Source organism: Carassius gibelio, chromosome A22, assembly GCF_023724105.1.
Source record: "Carassius gibelio isolate Cgi1373 ecotype wild population from Czech Republic chromosome A22, carGib1.2-hapl.c, whole genome shotgun sequence".
In the NCBI taxonomy this organism is placed as follows: Eukaryota; Metazoa; Chordata; class Actinopteri; order Cypriniformes; family Cyprinidae; genus Carassius; species Carassius gibelio.
Window position 1 is genome coordinate 15,258,539 of NC_068392.1, and position 21,472 is coordinate 15,280,010.

General features: G+C 39.8%; 1 protein-coding gene across 1 annotated transcript; it reads right to left on the reverse strand.

Moving 5' to 3' along the window:
- Nucleotides 1–3,931: 3,931 nt before the first annotated feature.
- Nucleotides 3,932–20,819, reverse strand: LOC127943099 (structural maintenance of chromosomes protein 3). Its single transcript, XM_052539289.1, has 29 exons — nucleotides 20,613–20,819; nucleotides 19,949–20,024; nucleotides 19,348–19,386; nucleotides 19,172–19,239; nucleotides 18,949–19,020; nucleotides 18,793–18,872; nucleotides 18,626–18,704; nucleotides 15,449–15,566; nucleotides 15,051–15,226; nucleotides 14,851–14,931; nucleotides 13,845–14,009; nucleotides 12,797–12,918; nucleotides 12,162–12,375; nucleotides 11,757–11,860; nucleotides 11,410–11,509; nucleotides 10,798–10,958; nucleotides 10,569–10,710; nucleotides 9,377–9,527; nucleotides 9,131–9,283; nucleotides 7,654–7,805; nucleotides 7,385–7,543; nucleotides 7,114–7,221; nucleotides 6,912–7,020; nucleotides 6,576–6,823; nucleotides 5,878–6,090; nucleotides 5,559–5,747; nucleotides 5,302–5,479; nucleotides 4,806–4,912; nucleotides 3,932–4,630 (listed from the first exon to the last, which is right to left on the reverse strand). The coding sequence occupies exons 1-29, from the start codon at nucleotides 20,625–20,627 to the stop codon at nucleotides 4,559–4,561; spliced, it is 3,651 nt and encodes a 1,216-aa protein (XP_052395249.1). The 5' UTR covers nucleotides 20,628–20,819; the 3' UTR covers nucleotides 3,932–4,558.
- Nucleotides 20,820–21,472: the final 653 nt, after the last annotated feature.

The window sequence follows — 21,472 nt, forward strand, 5'->3', positions numbered from 1 at the left end:
CAATGATAGAGCAAGTGCGAGGAATGCCATTAACCAGTCACTCAAAACTGCCGGATCAGTTTCGTCAACAGATCATCAAAGGCCAGAACCCCATGTACAGATTATTAACATTTCCGACCATTAACATTTTGTGAGGGACAATGAGGCCCCTGGTGCACGTCTATGTGCAAAGCCTTGGGTTCTCTCACTGTAAAGCTCTGGGACATTGAGAGTCCCAGGAACAAAGCCCTATTAAAGATCTGTATGCTGGCTGAAGGATATCGTGTCTGGGTTTCATTTGACTCAAAACACTGGGTGGGATTGTGTGACACTCACAGTGACAATCCCAAAGTGTTCCTGACTCGCAGGAAAACAGATCCGGTTTAAGAAATGACACTAAAACTGCAAGCACCGAACAAAATGTTCCACATTAGCAGGAGAACTGCACTAGAAACCCCTCAGAAACAGACATAAACACAACGACAGCTGGAGCGGTGCATGAATAACGGTCATTTTAACACTTAAGACGCTTTTTATCATGCTTTCATTTTCGTTTCAAATGCCTCTCAATCAATGAAAATCCACCATGAAAATAATTTGATTATAAAGCCAACGAAAACTGAAATATAAACATTTCCAAATGTAATTTATGATTTTTTTTTTCAATTATTTAAATGTGAAAACATTTAACGGAATAAAATGCTAACTGTGAAATTAGTTTATTTTATTCCAGAAACCAAATATTATTAAAATACAATACATAATTTTAGGTGTGTTGGTTATGACAGAAAATAATAATAATAATAATAAATAAAAAGAGGCAAAGATTACAGTATTGTCCTATGGTCTATGTATATCCACTGTTGGACATTGTTTGTAGTGTAAAAAAAAAGTCCTTCTAGAGACTTTACTTTCTAAAAAGGGCAGAAAGCAAGGAAGTTCTCATTAGCACCCCGGTTCACTAGACCTGTGCTAAATCATGACGTGGTCTCTTTGCACTAGATCACTATTCTGAAAAAGGCTGGGACACAGCTGTGGATGCCATTCATAATAACTCGCCCCTATACGACCCAATGTTTATGCTACACTGGATTTAAAAGCTCATCAGTCACACATCAGGAAATCATTGTAATTAGATATTCAAAGTGAAAACCCAATTCCAGTTCAGGTTGATTGGCCGTTTTTGCACTGTACAACATAAACCTGCTTTAAAAAAAATGAACGAATGTAGTTCCCAGTCAAACAAGAAAACAAAAATAACTATTTTCAACAATCTATTTTCTTCGGTGTCAATCTTTGACGCGTATTCACAACATTGCAGCTCCTGTGTCAGCAGCACCACATGCATGCGTGACAGGGAAGAGAGTAAGTTGTTGAATAAAGTTGTTATATTGGTTTTCTTTCTCACAGAAAGTATTCTCATAGCTTCATAAAATGATGGTTAAACCACTGATGTCACATGGACTATTTTAACAATGTCCTTATACTAGTGCTGCCCTCGACTAAAGATTGTTCTGGTCAACTAGCAGTCGTTCATTTTAAGCATTAGTCAACTATTAGTCACAATTTTATTAATAAACCATATAAATGTGGGCAATCTACATAACCTAATAAGTGCACGATAAAAAGAAAAAAGCTTGCCACAGCGCACAGGCAAATATAATAAATATAAATGTGTTAGGGGAAAACAGGAAGTACACCGCATTAACGTTTTGATTTATTGCTACACTAGTGCTTTTTTTCTGTTACACTTGTTTTTGGTTTAAGATATGAAGTCATGTGCATGTTTTATATGTATTACAAAATCTGAAGATATTTGTTTCCTATTTGAATTGGTTCATTTAAACGTTTACAAGAATACACAGAGATTCAAAGTGACTGCCCAAGTTGACAGACTGAGACGGCAGAAAGCTCATCTTGATTGCTTTATTTTACAAAAGTGCAACGTTTCGTTGATTTTCTGAGTGCACACGAATAAAAGTAGAATCTCTACAGAAACAAAAGATGCATTACTGTTATCTGTATGACCAAAAACGATGAAGAGCAAATGCTCACACTGGTGCCTCCATCTGTCCTGCAGTAGCCCAAGCATGCTACTGTTCAGCTTCCACACTCCGCACAAACACGTGAACAGTGCACTTTTTCACATTAGACATTAGATTGAGCTGCCATGTAAAGTTGCTTCTACATGCATATTTCAGATGATAAGCCATTAATGAATGTCAGGTGAACATATGGATGTCAGCCGTTAATGACCAATCCTCTTCTCGCTGACTAATGGTTAGTCGATTATGGGGCAAACCTTTTCCTTACTACCTTTCTGGGCCTAGAACGTGGTAGTTGCATTGCTGTCTGTGCAGGGTCAGAAAGCTCTTGGATAACTCAAAAAATGTCTTGTGTTCTGAATATGAACGAAAATCTTCTGGTTCATATAAACATGTAGCCTCCATTAATGGAAGAAGTCTGTAACAACCAGGAATCTCCCTAGAGCTGGCCTCCTGGCCAAACTGAGCAATCGATGGAGAAGGGTCTTGATCAGAGTGGAGACCAAGAAGCTGATGGTCACTGCAGCGGAGCTTCATGATCAAAACCCATCTGGAATTTGCCACAACAAACAAAAAACCCCTAAAGGACTCTCAGATTGTGAGAAACAAGATTCTCTGGTCTGATGAAACCATGTTGCAAGCATGTGGAGAAAACCAGGCAGCCTCCATCCAACCTTACAGTGCAGAGCTGTAAAAGGTGCTTCAACTAAGCACTGGGAAGGGTATGAATACTTATGCAATATCAGGTTTTTTATTTTTTATTAATTTGCTAAGTTGCCCTAATCCTTTTTTTTTGCTTGGTCTGTATGGTGTTATGGAGTGTAGATTAAAGTGAAAAAAGTAATTTTAAAGTAGTTTAACTTTAGATGAAAACAAAAGATGGAAAAAAAAATGAAGGAGTATTACAACTTTCCCGAAAACACAAAATACATACACTTTCTCCTATTATAATAATTTTTAAATCCTAATATTTAATAACACTTGGACTTAGGCACTTGTAAACATGTCTGCCATTGAGACAGCAGCATCTGTTCTCCCAGCAGGCCACTGCTCACGAAACTGACAACTGACAAGGGACCCCAACACCGTTCACAAAGACTGACAGAGTCAAGGGCACATGGAAAGACCAACTGCTTGTAGGTTTGACATGGCACCTGCCAGACAACAAATTAACTTGTGTGGTGAATGACTGTAAAGCACGGACAGATTTATGCGATATTTATCGGGGCCTCGCCGTGATTATGGGGTGGTTTCATCTGTTGATTATGTTGCGAGGCTGATCTAGGTCGCAAATCTGGCAGAGAGAAGTGCGTGAGCAGTTAAGAGACGAGAGATGGACATGCCCAAAGGACTCTTGGATCAGTTTAGTGATCTGCTGGCAGATAAAACTGCATTGGTGCTGTTGGCAGATGGAAAGAGGATCCAATTTCCCCCAAACGCTTCAGTGAACATGACTCACCTTTGACAGAATGACTACAAACCTATTACTGACAAGCAAGATCATCTCCGCACGCAACTCGAATCTGCATAAGCTCGGGTTTGACAGACACTAGGATAGAAAACAATGTGAGATGCATTATAAAATAGAAATACTTATTTACATTATATGCTCAGGGTAAACATTTTACCTTAACACAGATTTCATAAGAGCTTCGCTGAGCTCAAATCCTCAAAAAGCCTACAAAATCAGATATATTTAAAATACATATACCATAAAAACTTGCAAGTATATTCTCCTTATATTTGTATATAATCTATTAATAAAATGTACTTACTTGCCCAAGCCAAAACGAGTCTCCAAGTCTTTTTCCGTGCAACGTGTAGCACAAGCACATAATGTAATAACATCAAACCAGTAAAATGTGTGACAGAGCGCCTTCTAGCGGCAAGACACCAGTGCATGTTGGTAAAGACCAAGTACATTTTATTCTTTTTGGGTAACAGAAAACACATCAAGACTATAAATCACAATGACCTAAAGAAGAAATGAAATCTACAAAACAATGATAAAAACATTAGGCTCATTTGGAAAACCAACAAAACGAGCCGTACAGCTTAAAAAAATGGAGTATGGAGGAACGGTTCATGCTGGTTTAGAGCAGCGAGGAAGAGAGAACTGGTGCCGGACGAGAAGACTGCAAACTGTAGATCTTTAACATACAACTTCCTGTGTATTCAGTCTCGGCAACTACACAAGTTCCCCTAATGAAGCCCAACTCTGAAACAGAGCGACTGAACTTCCTCAGCTTTCAAGAACTCGGGCTGAAGCAGGTGTAAAGCATGGCACATTTCATCAAAATAGTGAAAAACATGTTCAGTGTTTTATCCTTGAAATATGAAAATCAACAGAGAGGAAAGAAAATACTAAATAACTGTAAAACAACAATTAGTCAGAATATCCCGTTCAGAATTCAAGAAAAAAAAACAAACAAACATTGCATTTATTTCCAACTGGGCTTTTTAAAAAGTGAAAACACCAGGTGAGACGGGGCTGAGAAACGAGGAACATGAGTGATAGAGGTATACTGTTTCTCTTAGCCGTGAGTGGTGTCATCCTCCACGAAGTCCTTCGCCTGCTCTGCTGAGATCACATCGATGTGACTCACCTAATCAACACACACACACACACACACACACACACACACACACAGTGAGTCTGGGGACATCATCTGTACAACTTCGACTTGACAAGACTTCCATTTATAGTTCATGTTCTACGCAGAAGCCTCATTTGCATTTGCTAATTACTTGGCACATCAGCGTGTGAATGTTGCCTGTTACCTTGTTTCTGAATTTGACGCCGTAGAACTTGTCGGCTGACTCCAGCAGCTCGGGTCTGAAGGTCGTGGTGATGAACTGAGCATGTCCTGCCAGCTCCACGATCATGTCTGAAAGACAATACAAAACCACTTCTAATTCACTTAAAGCAGAGCTTTGTAATCGCTCAAAGCCAGTAACATCGTTTAAAAATAAGCAAGACAGCTACTGTTCGGCATGAGATGAAGACTGTTTAAAAGTGTTTTTACATTTTCCCCACTAAAACTTTAATGTGCATCGTCTCACTTTAGGTCAACATGACAAAAGATGTGATCAAAACAAGCAGGAAAAAAGGCGTTAGAGGCAAATTTTTTAATAAAAATTTACCAGTGACAACCTATATATATAGATAGAGAGAGAGAAAGAGAGAGAGAGAGGATAATTTCATATAAGCTGCTTTCTGATGACGTAGCAGTTTATTTTTGACCAAGGCTTATAACAGTGCATGAGCTGATGGTACCTGACACTGCTTTTCTGTGCTGGGCATCTAGAGCCTGGTCGATTTCATCAAACAAGTAGAAAGGAGCAGGGTCACATTTCTGGATGGCAAAGATGAGAGCCAGAGCCACCAGAGACTTCTGACCTCCAGAGAGCTGCTGCATCTCCCTCATCTCTCCCTGTTTACCGGTGAAGGACACCTGATGTACACACACACACAAACCTGGTCAAATATCAGCGTGGATTAACTGCACTTAACATCTGGTGTCCTCGCCTCACCCTGATGCCCACTCCAGTGAACTGGTCTACACTGGGCACACTGCTCTGGGAGGAGGATCCCCTCTCACTGTCCGCTCCCTCGCCCTCGTCCTGAGACTGACCACCCTCAGTGTCGCCCTTCTTCATCACCAGAGTGGCTTTTCCGCCAGGCACCAGCTTCTGAAATACCTCGCTGAAATTCTTGGACACCTGTAGAGAGACAAAGCAGTAATCTTAAGTGGACCCAGAAGACATCTTTTTCGCTTACTGTGATAGAAAGTTGAATAAATAAATATATATTGAAATGCAAACACTTCTGGGGTCGGTCTCATAGTCGTACCTGTTTGAAGGTGAGCTGGATGGCCTCGTATTTGCGCAGCTCCAAGACGTTCATGAGCTCCATGATGGATTTGTAGCCTCTCTCCAGCTCCTCCTGCCTCTTGATCAACTTCTCTTTCTGCTCGGAGAAATTGACGAACTGGTCCAGGGCTTTTTTATTCACATGGCTGTACTTTTTCAGCTCTGTGTTACATTGCTCCAGCTTCCTGAACAACTACACACACACACAAAAAAATTACATGTGAATAAACGTAATTAAACATGTAATCAACTTAAGAAGCCTGTAAGGGGGCATGGTGATAAAATCGTTCACACCGAAATCTCTTGAATGCATTTAACGCCATAACTCCCACTATTGAACCTGCAAGAGAAAATTCCAGAGGGCCGCTAAAGAAGCACACAAAGAAACGGCACGATTCAACCTCCCTCCTCAACTCCAGCAAGAGAGGGTGAAGAGAAAGACAAAAGAGCGCGAGCGTGGGGTAGTGGAGAATGAGTCACCGCGGTGTAGGAGGCCTGACACACAACAGAGCCCCTGACTGGACGAGGAAGACCAACTAAGACTACAAACAAGAGAACCAAGGTGGGAGCGCAGCGAGACGGAAAAGTAAAGCCAGACATGAGCCGAGGAGGAGGCAGGAGGCTTCTTTAAGGGTACCCGGACATGTCGTGGTCTGCTAACTATTAATGTAACTGTACCTGTTTGAGCGTGAGCGTCTGGTACTTCTCGAAGGCCTCCTGCGGCAGGGAGCCCAGCTCGCGGATCTTCTTCATGCATTCCTCTTTCTTCTTCAGTAGCATGCCCTGTCTGTTGGTCATCTTCTCCAGCTCCTTCGTGTCGTGGTTGATAGCTTCGTTCTGCTCCTTCTCGATGTTCTTCCAGCGCTCCATGCTCTTCTGGTGGTCCTTTATTTCCACCTCCGTCTTATCGATGAGGGTGTCCAAATCTGGAAAATGAAACGACATACAAGATGCAGACCGACAAAAGTAGTGCTATTTAAGAAGAAAAAAACAACCCAATGAGTCTTCACTCACCCTCAGATCGAGCTAAAGTGTCTTTTATGCGTTTATTAATGCCGTCTAACTCTGACGTTGTGGCAGTGAGGACGGTTCCTCCTTCGGTTTCTCTCAGTTCATTCAACTCCTACACAAACACACACTCGTTTTTTAGTGAACTTAATGCCATTGCGTTTCATAAAGGTTATATCAGTGAAAATGAACACCGGGATATGGTCACCTGCTCGACTTGGTCGAGACGTTTGCGCAGGTTCTCGTTGAGGTACGTCTCCACCCTGGTCATGATTCCCTCCAGCTTGATCCTCTCGTTCAGCAGCTGTCTGTTGTCCTATAGCAAACACATGCCACACGTGAAAAACAAGCATCTTTAAATGACCCCAGACCGGAGGGACAAAAGCCACATGTTCAGGTTTAATCATATTATAAAGGATATTTAGATGAGGCTTAATGGCCACATGAACGTATATGAGTAAATGATTGTGCTGTTGAACCTGCTGCAGCTGTCTGATCTCGTCGTTGAGGTCGTCCACCCTGCGCTGGTCGTCTAAACTGAGCTGAGAGAGCAGGTCTGTGCCCAGCTCTGCCTTCAGAGACTCCCGCGTGCTCTCCATGGCGTGCAGACTGGCCTCCAGACTCTGAAGACTGCGTTGCTGGAGGAAACACCAGAGAGAAACCCATTAAAGATTCGGTTCACAAATAATATAACAGTAAATAATGGCAGGTCTGGTATTAATGCCTCAAACACAGTGGCACGGGTTACCTTGGGCATGAAGGTTTTCTCTGACTGCTGTCTCTTCTCCTTCAGCATCTTCATCTCAGACAGTATACTGTCTCTGGAGGCCTTGAACTTCCTCTGCTGGGTCTCGATCTGCTGCATCTGATTCATCAGCTGGTCAATCTCATTATTGATACGTGAAGAACTGAGTTAAGGAACAGACTCGTGATCCATTTTAATTCTGGAAAGCTCCCTCACTTGAGCTTATCAACTTTTGGCTTATATGTTTCAATATTATCATAGTATTAATATTAATCTGCTTATATTTTTCGATTTTCAGTTTTCGTTTAAATTTTAATGTTGTGATTTTGTCTATTTATTTTTCCATTTAGCTTCATTTCAGAGAGCTTCCAAGGCGACATTTCAAATTTGTATCTAACATTTATACTTTATTTTAGCTTTATTTCAGTTAACAAAAATCATTAAGTTTTAGTTAACAATAACAAGACTAGGCCTGTCAAGATAGTCGATGAATCAATTAATCGCCTGATTAAAAAAAAAAAATTAGCTCGATAATTTTTTCGGCCGCGATAATTTCCTTTTTCCATGTAAAAAATTTAACATGTCTAGTTTGCGCGATTTGAGCATCTGGCGCGATATGGGTGAATGGTGCTTTTTGGGCATTTAGCGTTTGACGCGAATTTGCGTTTGCCGCCAGAGTTGAAAAATTGGAACTTTGGCGTCAATTCGCGCAGCGTTAACCAATCAGGAGCCTGCTCCGGAGTCACTCATTCAACATGGAGGAACGAATCATGTTGTCAGTGAGCAGTCAAAAGGAGCTATATGACACAAGACAGAAATAAAAAGGACCTTGCTTGGAAGTATGTGTTGTAAATAGACATTTAACTTTTGAGTCACATACACGTTTATCGACCCGCTGCCTTCCCACCATTTTTCACAACTATTTTCCCCCTAATATAGCCCACATCTGCTTTTCGCTAACAAGATAATGTGTTTATTCAGAGGAAGTGTGCAGGAGTGTGGAAAAGACCCGAGTGCTCGTTCAACTTCAGCCATCTTGCAAACAGACAACCGCCTAGAACTCGCTCCTCCCACAAGAAGCGGATTTTGCATCAGACGCGCTTCAACAATTTTGCTTCAAACTCTTGCTCTAGACGCGCAAATGCATTCAAAATGTTGCAGCGGCAAACTAGACGCAGTAATGCGAATTTGACTCTCTATTCGTGTTTGGTGCAAACTCAGCATAAGAAGGACAATATTATTATTTATCGCGATAATTTATTGGACAATTTATCGTCCAGCTAAATTTGTTATCGTGACAGGCCTAAACTAGACTGTTTCTTCAAATACTTGTTTAATTAACATCCGATTGTACTAAATCCACTTATCTCAGCTGTGCAAATACTTGACACAAAGACACACGATTAAGACTCAATCAATTTGATTTCACACCACTGCGTCATAAGCGAGCCTGTGTGTGAGACATAGATGAGGAGGATATGTTCAATATTTCGACGCAGGTTCTCATTGAGTTTGGCCTCCAGTTCTCCGAGCTCCTCCTCGGCCTTCCTCATGTCCTTCTGCAGCTCCAGACGGGACTTGCGTGTGTCATAGTAGCCACCGGTCAGAGCGCCACGATGACTCACCTGATCACCTAATACACATACCAGAACAAGGGGTTAGAATTCATCTGAAAATCAGGATTGGATCAAAGAAAAAGGACACATATTAAACAGCGTGTGTTCACCCTCCAGTGTGATGCAGTCCATGGTGAAAGCTCGAGCCAACTGAGTGGACACTTCCATGCTGCGGCAGATCAGCGTCTTCCCAAACACATGTTTGAAAGCCTTGTCGAAGTTTTGACTGTAACGGAGCTTGCTGATCATGGGGATTGCATCCTACAGCAAGTGTACAGAAGGAATTAGAGGCTATCTGCATAGATTTGCGCTTAATAGAATAATAAATAATTTAAACGCAGAAAAGAAAATGAATGAGCTCACAGAAGGTTGTAAAAAAAAAAAAGGTGACGAATTTGTGCAGACTACATTATTTGAAAAGTATGGTAATTCGATGGAAGTTTGAGTTTTTGATTAAGACTCACGAGTAGAGATCAACCGATTTATCGGTTTTGCCGATTAATCGGTACCGATAGTTGATTGCTGGAGCAATCGGCTATCTGCAAACATTCATGCTGATAGTTTTCCAGGTTACATCTGTTGTTGGAGCGGCTGAGAAGGCTTTGTTTTCATTATACAGTGTTAGAGTGGTTGAAAAATCACTGACAGCACGTGCTGTTTGTTTAGACACGTGATGCTACATGCTGAACCGAGCGAGAAACTTCAGACCCAGATTTAAATGCAGCTGACAGAAAATCCTGCCGTGCTACAGAGCGCCATTCACATAGTTTCGTTTAATTACATTATATTCGCCCGAATCGTTGTTAATGTACATAATAAATTGATTGAAAATTAGCATTTTCATCTCAATGTTTCTTTCTGTGGCTCTAATAACATATGTATGCTTCATTTATAGAGCTATAATATAGATCGCTCTTTCCGTTTGCTCCGTTTTTTTAAACACTGAACTTCAAGCGTCTCTTTGCCTTTACTGTTCATTCTTGAAGTAAACTCGGTCCGTTTGGTGAATAAATAAACCGTTTTAAACCACTGCTCGAGTTGAACATGGTGCGTCTGGATTGTGTGTGAAACTGGTGAGTTCTCCTAGACTCAGCGCTGCGCTTTTATTTTTATAAGATAATCATAAACTGCTTCTATCCTTGAACACTTAAAGTGTGAGAGTAACCGTTGGGTTTGGTATAATTGTAGGGCTCTATGTTTTCCGTGGTTCCGTGTTTTCTGGTATCAGCAAAATCTGTCGACCTCTACTCATACTCAAAAAAATTACCGAGATAATCAGCAGGTTGAGTGTTGTAAGCTTACATTAGTCTCAGGGTAAGCAGTGTCCCTGACGTCTAGTTTGCTGAGGGGCAGGAAGGTGACCTCTCCTGGCAAGTTCATCTTATTAAACTCCATCAGAATCTTGGTGCTCACTTCATCAGTTTCCACGATGTGGTAAAACAGCCTGAAAAAAAAACACCAGCACACAACTCCATCACTCACAGTTCACACACAGATCAACACAATAATAATAATACACAATGTGTCTGACCTGGTGCCAGCGGTCACCTCCACACAGGTGTAGAAGGCAGGCTCACAGTCAAAGTTGTTCATGATGATGCCGTGGTACCCGTTGATGACGTGCTGGTTGATGCCCTTCCGGCGGAAATGTTCCAGTACTTTATTAATGCTGTCGATGCCGTTCAAAATAGCCTGGAGAAAAAAGCAAACCACACAAAAGATTGCATTTCAAAGTTCATGTTTTCATTGCAAGTCCAGATGACGATCTGAAGCTCTGATAACCCCACTTCATATACTGATGTATATTTTTGCGACGTGGGAGAGTTGCTAAAATTAGTGACTGACTCAGTCCAAGAGAAAGGATCCAGTGATCATGTTGAGCTTAGGAGATATGGTTCAGTTCAGCTGATCCTCAGTGAACCGGAGTGGGCGGCATTTTCACATGATTTTAAATACATGCACACTGCACTACATATAATGAACTCTGTGGTAGGTTTGCATGATTGATCACAATAAAACCACATTGACATTTATGCAATATAATTATAAATTAATATTATTTAAACAAGAAAAATAATGCACAGATGATTCGTACATATTAAAAACAGCCATATTGATCAAGGTGTTAAACCAGGTGGCTAACCTTCCCGGTGGCTGCTCGCAGTAGCTGTTGTTTCTTCTCCAGCTCTTCTCGTTTGGCTGCCAGCGCCTGCTGCTCTGCGTTCTCCTCTCTCCACAGGTAGCTGCAGGAGGAGGCACACGGACACACCCATCAGCCCTGGGTTCAGCAGGACACCCTATTCTATAGCTCATCCGCCGAGCCTCATCGTGCTGTGAAACCTATGGCTCGTGGATTATTAATAACTCAAATGCCAGGTGAGGAGGGGAACGGTTCATACAGGTAATAAGAAAGGGTGAGATGTTGAAAAAACTGACCATAGCCACACATTCTCCCATGATGCATTGGGAATAGGAACTGGAGGATCTTACTTTCTCTCGCTCTGAAGTTCATCCTTTCGGTTCTTCACCTCGTAGTACTTCTTATCCAGCTCCTCGACTCGTGTCTTCACTTCGTTCAAGTCCTGGTCCAGTTTCTGTGGCAGAAATCAAAAGTTAGGAAGAAATGTTAAAGGTTCAAAAACATCTTTAAATAAATAACCCATGGCACCCATTCACTGCAGAGGATCCACTGATGAACAAATGATGTAATGCTAAATTTTTTTCAAATTTGCTGAAGTAACAATTTTCATCTTGGATGACTTCACAGCAAGTACATTTATTTATTTTTTAATCAATTTCTGGGTGAACTATTGAATAAATGCTGGTCATAAAACTGACGAAAGTTACATATCTACTGTTCAATACCAAGATGAGTTATAACTACTCAAATCTTACACTGTACTGTTCCAGGTTTCTCTCTTTATTGGTTTCGGTGTCCTCCAGATCTTTGTGGATGGCAGCGATCTGCCGTTTCTTGTCGTTGATGGCTTGATCCAGAGACTTCAGCTCTTTCTTGATCCATTTGTCCCTCTCTTCTTTAGAGGTGAACTGACTGCCTCTGCCCTGTTTGGCGTACAGGTCTGTCCGCTCTTGTGTGGCTTGAGCCAGTCTGAAACAATGCAAACAAACACAAAATAAATGACCAGAAGAATGCATTCTTTAAGTATTACTTAAATACATTAAATCATTTTTAATGCACTTATCCTCCTAAATACATTTTGAACATAAAAGCGATGGGACTTGATTTTATACACAAGAATATGACTGGATCATGAAAAATGGGCGATCCAGATTCTTGCCAGTGCAATGTAAAAGAACAGCCAACTGCTTAAAATTAGTATCAGAAGCAATAAGCAAACAGCAAAGACGTAAAAAATATTAACCAATTACAGGCATTAAAAAGAAGGAAAAGCAAGCACTTCAATATGTCTCTTCCCAACTTCCTGTTTGAACAGGAAGTACATAAACACAAAATTAAGAAGACTGGGTCCCATACTTCATGGGCCCTTTCAACACTTCAAAGAGTTTACCGGGAAATTCCTCGCTCCTCTCTTTCTTTCACAGCGTTAAATTTGGGTTCTGTTTCCTGCAGCTCCTTCTGCTTTTCTTCAATCTTCTCCAGAAGCTTCTGGCGCTCTTTGAGCAGCCGTTTCTGTTAGACAGGAAGCCAGAGGGGACAGAGTACTCAATCACAAACAGCGACAGCAATTCTTGAGTCTTGCCCCTTTTTATAGAAAGCCTAGATAAATGTAGTGCAGGTGCGTGAAGAGGTGTTTGTATTTAAATGGAGAAGAATAAACGGTGCAAAAATAGGTGTGCAGATTCAGCGTCATGAGCAGAACAAAGGGGATCTCCATCTGAGCAAACCTACATTCACATTCTCCAATCAAAGGGCAAATGACGCACTTCTGCCTCTCCTCCACAGGAAAACACACACTTGGCCAGGTGGGGCTAATCCATTTCTAAGTGAAGCCGATATGCAGGAGGGCCGACCGAAAGTGTGCATTTCACAAGCATTGTGTGTGTGTGTGTGTGTTTGCGTCTGGCTACGAGCCCGGGCTGAAGTGAGCGTGTGTAGATAGTGACGCAGACGGAGACACTGCGGACCCTCTGTTCACTAGAGTCTGCCAGCATTTCCCGCAGCTCTTAGCGTGCATTCATGAGTGTGTTTTCATGTGTATCAAACTTACATGTTTGTGTATGTGAATTCGGTCACTACTTTGTTTTTGCGGCGACCAATACAGCAACAGCAATAAGGAAAAGCAAGCCGATGAGTATTTGTTTGAGGAAATGGGGTTTATACTTGCATGCAATCTTGTACGACATAAAGAGTAAAGTACTGTGCATCACAGGAATGAATTGCATTTTAACATGCATTCAAATACAAAATAGATATTTTAAATGTGTTAAAATAATCCAAAATAGTATTTTTCTTACTGTATTTTTGATCAAATAAATGCAGCCTTGGTGAACAAATACATTTAAATAAATAAATGTAAAAAATGCTGGCACTTTTTCTAAATGTGTGTGTTGAGTGCATATGTGTGGCTGTAGCGTGTGAGCGTCTGCTAGTCGCACCCTCTGTTCGCTGTTTCCTGCCAGCTCGTCCTGCAGATCTTTGGCTTTGAGCTCCAGTTTGGTCCTCTGTTTGATCTGCTCCTGTCGCTCGGCGCTCAGCTGCTCTTTCTCCTCCTTCATGGCGTTGATTCGAGCCTTCAGCTCCCTCACCACACGCTCAGTGTCCTACAGAGACACAGAGAGACTGAGGTTAGATAAGATTTCACAACATGAGCTTAAGTCTTAATGACGTGTGAAGGCAGATTCTTAGTAGATCTTCACATTGAAATGCTTTGTTTTCAATTTGTAGGGACAATTTCTTAAACACGCTGGATGAAATGTGAATTTGAAATTAAAACTAAATCACTTTTACAATAATTGTTCCTGGTCTTCATTCATCAATGCATGTTAATCTAAATGGGGGAAAAAAAAATCCCTTCTAATACTAAAATAAAAAGGATGCGGTTCACTTAATGCGCAGCAGTCACACGCACCACTGCTACGTTTGGGATCAGTTGGTTTTAAATGCCATAATGTCATTTGAAAACATTGCAATGGTGTTTTAAAATACAACAACGAGCGCGGCAAAACCATTTCAAGAGGCGGGTTCAGCGGTCTCTGTGCCAGAAAACAGTCAACAAAGTAAAATGACCTCAAAACGTATGGCACACTCTCTTCATTTTATCAAATGATCATTATCACATCTATTCATTTTATAATCCTGTTACTAGCATTTTATTCAGACTAAAACCCCATTAGTTCAAGTGAGAAAGCGTTTTGTGTGTGTGTGTGTGGTTGACTGCATGCATGCAACAGAAGCATTTTGCAGCATTATAGTTAACGATTAATCGATCATTAATTTAAACAACAATTGATCATGTATAGCGGTCTCTATAGCTGTCTGCAATTATTTAGCTTTTCCTAGAATTCAATCAACTGATATTCCCACACATGTCCTATGTGCGGCCTATTATTTCTTCTAATTATTATTTCTTCTCGTGCAGTTAGAAGGAGCATTTGAGTTTACCTCCACTTTGTCTCGAGCATCTTGTTGAGCATCTCGCAGTTGTCTAGATTTGTCTCCACAGGTCTCTCTCTTAGAGGACAACTAGAAGAGAGAAGAACAACGTTACATCAAGCATTAGACAGTGCAGAATCGTAATGTATTTACTGCAGTGACTGAATTAGCTCGAGAAGGTGTTGACAAGTAAGAGCTGATGTGTGCACCTCGTCCAGTTTGGCCCGGGTCTCGTTGAGCTCCTGGTTGTAGATGGTGTACTCCAGAGCTCTTCTCATTTTGTCCCACTTCTGGTACTGAGCCAGTTCCTCTTTCTCATCCTCCAGAGTGTGCAGACGCTCCTCGATGTACTTTAGCAGCTCATTAATCTTCTCTCGCTTGCCCTCTGTACACACACACACACACGCAAGAACAAACCACACGTCACAAACTTTTGACCATAACAACAACAGTAAATCATCTACTGCAGTGATTCCCGCACTGCTTTAGCCATTAAAACTATTTCACAAAATAATAAAAAGACACCGTTTTCATATTATATATATATATTTCTAGATCAAAAAGGATGAATGTCATTTGATTAGAACCGTATCAGTGAAGGGTCTACCTGTTTCCTTCATGAGCGAGATACTCTCCTCTTTGCGCTCGTCGTAGACTCTGGTGCCGGCCACCTCTCGGAGCAGCTTCAGACGCTGAGAGTCAGGCGCAGTCGCCATCTGATTGATCTGTTTTCATGTTTGAGACAATAGTATGAGTGTAAGAAAGTGAGCCGACTCATTTAGAACATGTAGCAACAGCATTAGCACCACTTTAATCCCAAGAGCCACATTCTTGTTTTCTAAACGAGCATTAATGTATTTGAAAGAGATCATGTTGTTTGCTATGATCCCAGAGGGATGAAAAACTATCAGGGTTTCTGCAGGGTTTAATCAGTCAAATTTAAGACTTTTTCTGACTATTAGGATTTGAATTTATGACCTACACGAATTACGATAAACAACTTTCTAATATAATCTAAATAATTCCTTTAAAAGTCTTTTTTTATTATTGACTTTCATTGAAAGTAACAAGTTTTATTATTTAAAGAGTTATACTATTATTTCTTAAGATTAAGAAACTGAAGCCTTCGCCTTATTTTTCTTGAGTATCAAGAACACAGAAACACTTAACAATTGTAACATTGGAAAGTAAAATTGTAAATTAACAATTATTTTATGGCATTACTTTCCAAAATAACAAGTGTTATTGGTGTTTGGTCACAGTATTCAACACACACAGGCAGGGACCCGATGAAGGTTGTACCAGTGGGCCCTGTTTGAAATTGTTTAATTTGTATGTTCGTTAATTTTTATTTATTTGTGCTATTTACACAATCTTTACGTTTTTTTTTTTTTTCATGTTTGTAGGTGTCCAGGTACAGAAACCGAATAATTAAATGTAAAATAGCACTGGATAGTCTTCAATGTAAAAATAAAATATACAATCAAACCAAAATTTATTCATTCACCTTGAAGATTTCTCACATTATTACAGTTTATTTGCTATTGCTTCTAAAATGGTTATAAAATATGACAAGAACTTAGAGTTAAACTCTGTCAGAACAAATTCGTCTTGATAATGTCATAACTTTGATAGAAATGTACGTAATGGATTACAATCAACCAAAACTACAGACAACTGTTATTATGACAATATTTACACAACTATCAATACTTTGTTGACCAATTACCATTTTGTTCTGACGGTGGTGTGAGGTTGCACTAGCAATTCAGAAAAAAAAAAAACACAAAAGCAATGCATGGTGCTTTATAAGGTGCTGAATAATTTTTGGTCCCAATTTTATATATAGATAGATAGATTTCACTAGCAGTTCACTGTATTAAGATTCTTTGGGTATAATATGTCACAGTTTGCTTATACTCACTTACAAAAATGTATTAGTGTTCTGTACCTACTAGTAAAATATGTATATCAAAAATTATACCTGGAGTCTGGATAATTTCTGGTTTGACTGTGCATAAATTCTTGTTAAAAGCAGTGAGTGATTTTTCTTTCATTTTCTTGGATTAACATTACAGCAGCCAGTAGCTAAATTAGGCGCGGTCACTTTAAGAAACGATGAACGCATCTTTTTCCTCAACTGTTTACTTTCACTTAAGAAATAACGGTTTTAAAAAATAAACGTTTTTTCGAGCATACTTTCCAAGGCGGGTATTTTGACATTATGTTTGTATTTGTCGGCACAAGAGCAAAAAGAAGCAAATTCGGTGTAAGTTACAAGCGTTTTGAGACTCCTTTCTCTGCGTGAGCCCTGAACACCTCAACACTGCGCTACTGAATTGGGCTCTTTCACGTTCTTTTTTGTTTGTTCAAAACTGCGATTAGTATTTGTTCGTTCATGTGCAGGAGGGACTGTCCATGATACGCGGCTCTCTCTCTCTCCGCACCGAACATAGAGAACGCGAGTAACCAGCTACTCAGTTCAGCTTTTCCGCGTCTTGTGTTTGGATGCTTGATACCGATTGTTAGCGACGAGCTTGAGCCAGCTACTAAACGCACTGTCTTCGAGCCATAGATCGTTAAAGGTACATTTTCCCATTGTGATAGCCAGGATGATTTCAATTAAGCTAAGCAGTGTGTTCGGAGTTCGCGTGGGTTTCTGTGAAAGTCCTTCTGACAAGTCTGTATGCTGCTGCATGGACCTTGTAGTTCTGGAGTTCTGTGATACCACCCACATTCCTCATACAGAACTACAACAGGTGAATGCCATTGCCGCTGCGAGCGCATTTTGATGGAAGAACAAATTAATGGACTAGCATATCAATTTAAGACGTGGCTTAATGTTTTTTATGACCTTGTATGGAAAATCCGGACATTTTTATGAGCTTTTATGGCCTTAAATTCTTATTGTTAAATTTATGACTTTTTATGGACCCGTGGAAACCCTGACTATGTTTTAGCTGCAATCTAAAAGAGACTGTTTACTAGAGTTCACAATCTAAGAGGATGGTTCACGATAAATGATTTATGCTGATGATGATGATTAGCTCTGGACATTTTCACTCGATATGGATCAATCTAACCATCTAGCCAATTACATGGCAGATATAAATGTGACAACGTACGGTCACAGTCGAAAATACAAAGCCTTTTCCTCAAAACGAGGAGGAAAAAATGTGTGGATGCGGGGACAAAAGTAAAACCAAAACTGTCAAAAGTTGACAAAATTGTAGATAAAAATGTGGCACTAATTCAGGTAAGTAGCCTACTATACTATTTTGCTGACCATTTTTCCGCTCGCCTCAAAGTCTAAACAGCAGTGTGAGTTTACTAGAGCAGATGCCTTCACTTGATCAGGTGACTATTAAACAGCAATGTGAGATCCAGCGAAGAACACAAACTCGTTTAAAGCCAGATTGAACCTCCCTGAGAAACACTCCGTGCAACAAAACAGTCAGAAGGCTTTCTACAAATTGTCATAATTTACCATGGATTTACTGTAAAAACACTAACTGTGGCAAAACGTGGTACATTCATCACGGTAGCCATTCAGTTCCATAGCATTTTTCCTCCATACTATGGAAGTCAATGGCTACCGTCAACTGTTTGGTTACCAGCATGCTTCAAAACATCTTCTTTTGTGTTCAACAGATGAACGAGAATCATACAGGTTTGGAAAAACTCGAGTAAAGCGTCAATTTTCAGTTTTAGATAATAAAAGCTTGAATACTTGTAAAACCCCTTTAATACATTACTTGTCCCCTGTCATGGGACAGTAGCGTACCTTTCCCTGCTTGACGATGTAGTAAGGGTTGCTGCGGGAGAACCCAGCGCTCTCCAACAGGTTCATCACGTCGTTCTTACTAAAAAAAAACACAGAACACAAATCATTCAGCTACAGCTCTCAGCACCCAAAGCTCTTCTAATGTGTTTTCTGAGAGCTAAACTCACGTGACCATCTTCTTGTCTAAGAAGTACTGGTCTTTCTTTGCTCCGATGACACGGCGCAGAGACACCTCCTCTTTATCAATCTGAGAGCGGAGAGGTCAAGTTACTCGCCTGTCTTTACTTTACTGCGCTTCTCAACATTTAGGAGCGGTTTCTTACCGGCAGCCGGTTGTCAGAGTTGTCGAATATAATTTCCACAAAGGCTGAAATGACTCGAGGACCGGTGCCTTCCTGAATATTACACAAAAACACACGGTTCAGCGAGGGCAGTGAAAATTACTTTTATATACGAAATTAAAGAAATAAACAAGGAAAATAAAATAAATAAAACCCACTTAAATGTTTTTATTTGTAATAATTGAAACAGAATAAAATAACTCACGTGAAGCAGAGCCAGACGCTGCTCAGGACGAAGATGACTGAACTCATCACTGAGTACAAACTGAATGGCTGATGGGGGAAACATATATAACTGTCCATCACAAACTATTCACCCGCTCCGTCAGTCTTCTGATGCATTACATTACTTAAAGAAATAAAGAAATAACTTGTACTTACCATAGAAGAAGTTACTCTTTCCTGATCCATTTCTTCCAACTGCGAAAGTTTTATGTAAAAAATATATATATATACACATTTGAAAACTTTAAATATATATTTTTAAATAATATATCTCCCATATTTCCATTACTTACTCTTTTTCTACTTTTTACACTTACTTCCAGCTTGTTTACCATTATATTTTAGCGTATTATAACCACAATTGTATTGTAATTTTTGTTATTCCTATAGTCTAGTTCAGGGGTCGCAAACAGTGGCACGGGATCAATAGTGAAAACTGCATACTGACGTGCATTTTGAGGTAAAAACTTCTCATAGTCGGCGCACAGCCTGTTAGGAGCTATAAACACTACTAAAGTGTGAGAATTAACTTGTGCTTATTTGTTTTTTTATCGTACCTTAGAAAAATGACAAATTAACAATGGCGCGTCATGCCGAAAAGGTTGCCGGCCCCTGATCAAGTTTTATTCTACTTCTGACTTTCTTGTTTTTTAAGTAACAAACAAAATTGATTCTATATACACACAGTGCATAAAATACAACAATAAAAGATTTGAGATATTTCTACTATGATGACTAAGTCAGACACCGGTCTCACCGATCACATTGTGTTTGGAGCTGAAGGGGTCCACCACAGTCTGATCTCTGTAGCTGCGAAACCCCTGAATAATCACCTGAAACACACAACATCAGAATATAAATATATATATATTAACAAAGATATTTTATATAAATATCAGATTAAATGCTGTACAACGTCAACATAGTGTTATAGTAATACAACCTGTCAGAACGCTTCTCATCCAAATATGCTTTTAAATATTAGTGCAATCCAAACAAAACATACAGACACATGTCTGTGTACAACAAGTTTATGATTTATTTACATGATACATAACGGCTCATTATTATCTAACATGAGAATTAGCTGTTACTTCATTTTCTGCTAGGAACTTAGTTTGCTCACATCTGTACAGCAACAGCAAATACAGGTTTAAATTAAACGTTATAAATGTTTTATTGTAGATTTGATCGCAATATTTGTGGGGTGGGTGGGGGGGTTGACAGCTAATGCTAATGCTAAAGCTAACTTTAATGAAGGCCGTGTACTTCTCAGAAATCACAACCCAAACATGCTCAAGATTGAGAATAATGCGTGTCTGTGCACATTTGACATATGTGAACAAGTAGTTTACTCGCACAATCCATCATATAAATCATAATTTCACACGCAGCGGTCGAGCCGCGTCTCGGTCTCTTACCTGTTTGATGTACATGGCTGCTTATGCACACAACTCTCCTCAGAAACAGCCGAATCAGACACCCTCCTCCTCACAGAGAAGAAGGGTTAAGAGAAGATAAATATACCTGCACACCGGATCAATTTCTCTGATATTAACTCTTCTTTACTGTCTAATATTACCTTCCCTCCCTTCACGAAACCGACATAACAGTCAAAATGGCGAAAGAGGCGGGACGAACGGAGAAGTCTACTTGACTTTTTAGGGAGGCTTAAAGATATTGTTTATTATAAATGTTCAAAGGAATAGAAAATGCAGACCAAGTCCTTCATATATCAAGATAAATACATTATATTTATTAATAATTGATTGCTTAATGAGCTTATTGCTGTTTCATTAGTTTCATATCCATTTCGTCTGCAACGATACCCCTATTTCTGTAGAGATGGTTTAGTCCCTCGAGGTGGGCGCCAAGAAAGCCGCTCTGTGATGAAGCATGTTGTGCTCATTCAGTGTTAGCGATCATTGTGCTTCTACGTTTAGATTGTTACTGAAATAAAAGTGGAAACACGTTTAACTAAAATAAAATAAAATATAAAAGTACCGTAGTATTGAAATTGTTATTGGGACAGTACATGAGTACAGCAATCGTTCTTTTCTTTCTTTTTTCACACTTAAAAACTTATCCATAACTGAACTGCAATGCTATAAAGAAGTAATAATAATAATAATACATTTGTTATTAAGTTACTCTTAAAATTATTATTATTATTATTTGATAGGCTAACTTATTTTATTAACCTCAATCCGTGAACAATAAAAGGATAGATATAAGTTGTTATTTTAATTCTTTCAAAATAAAGAGTATAAAATAGCATAAA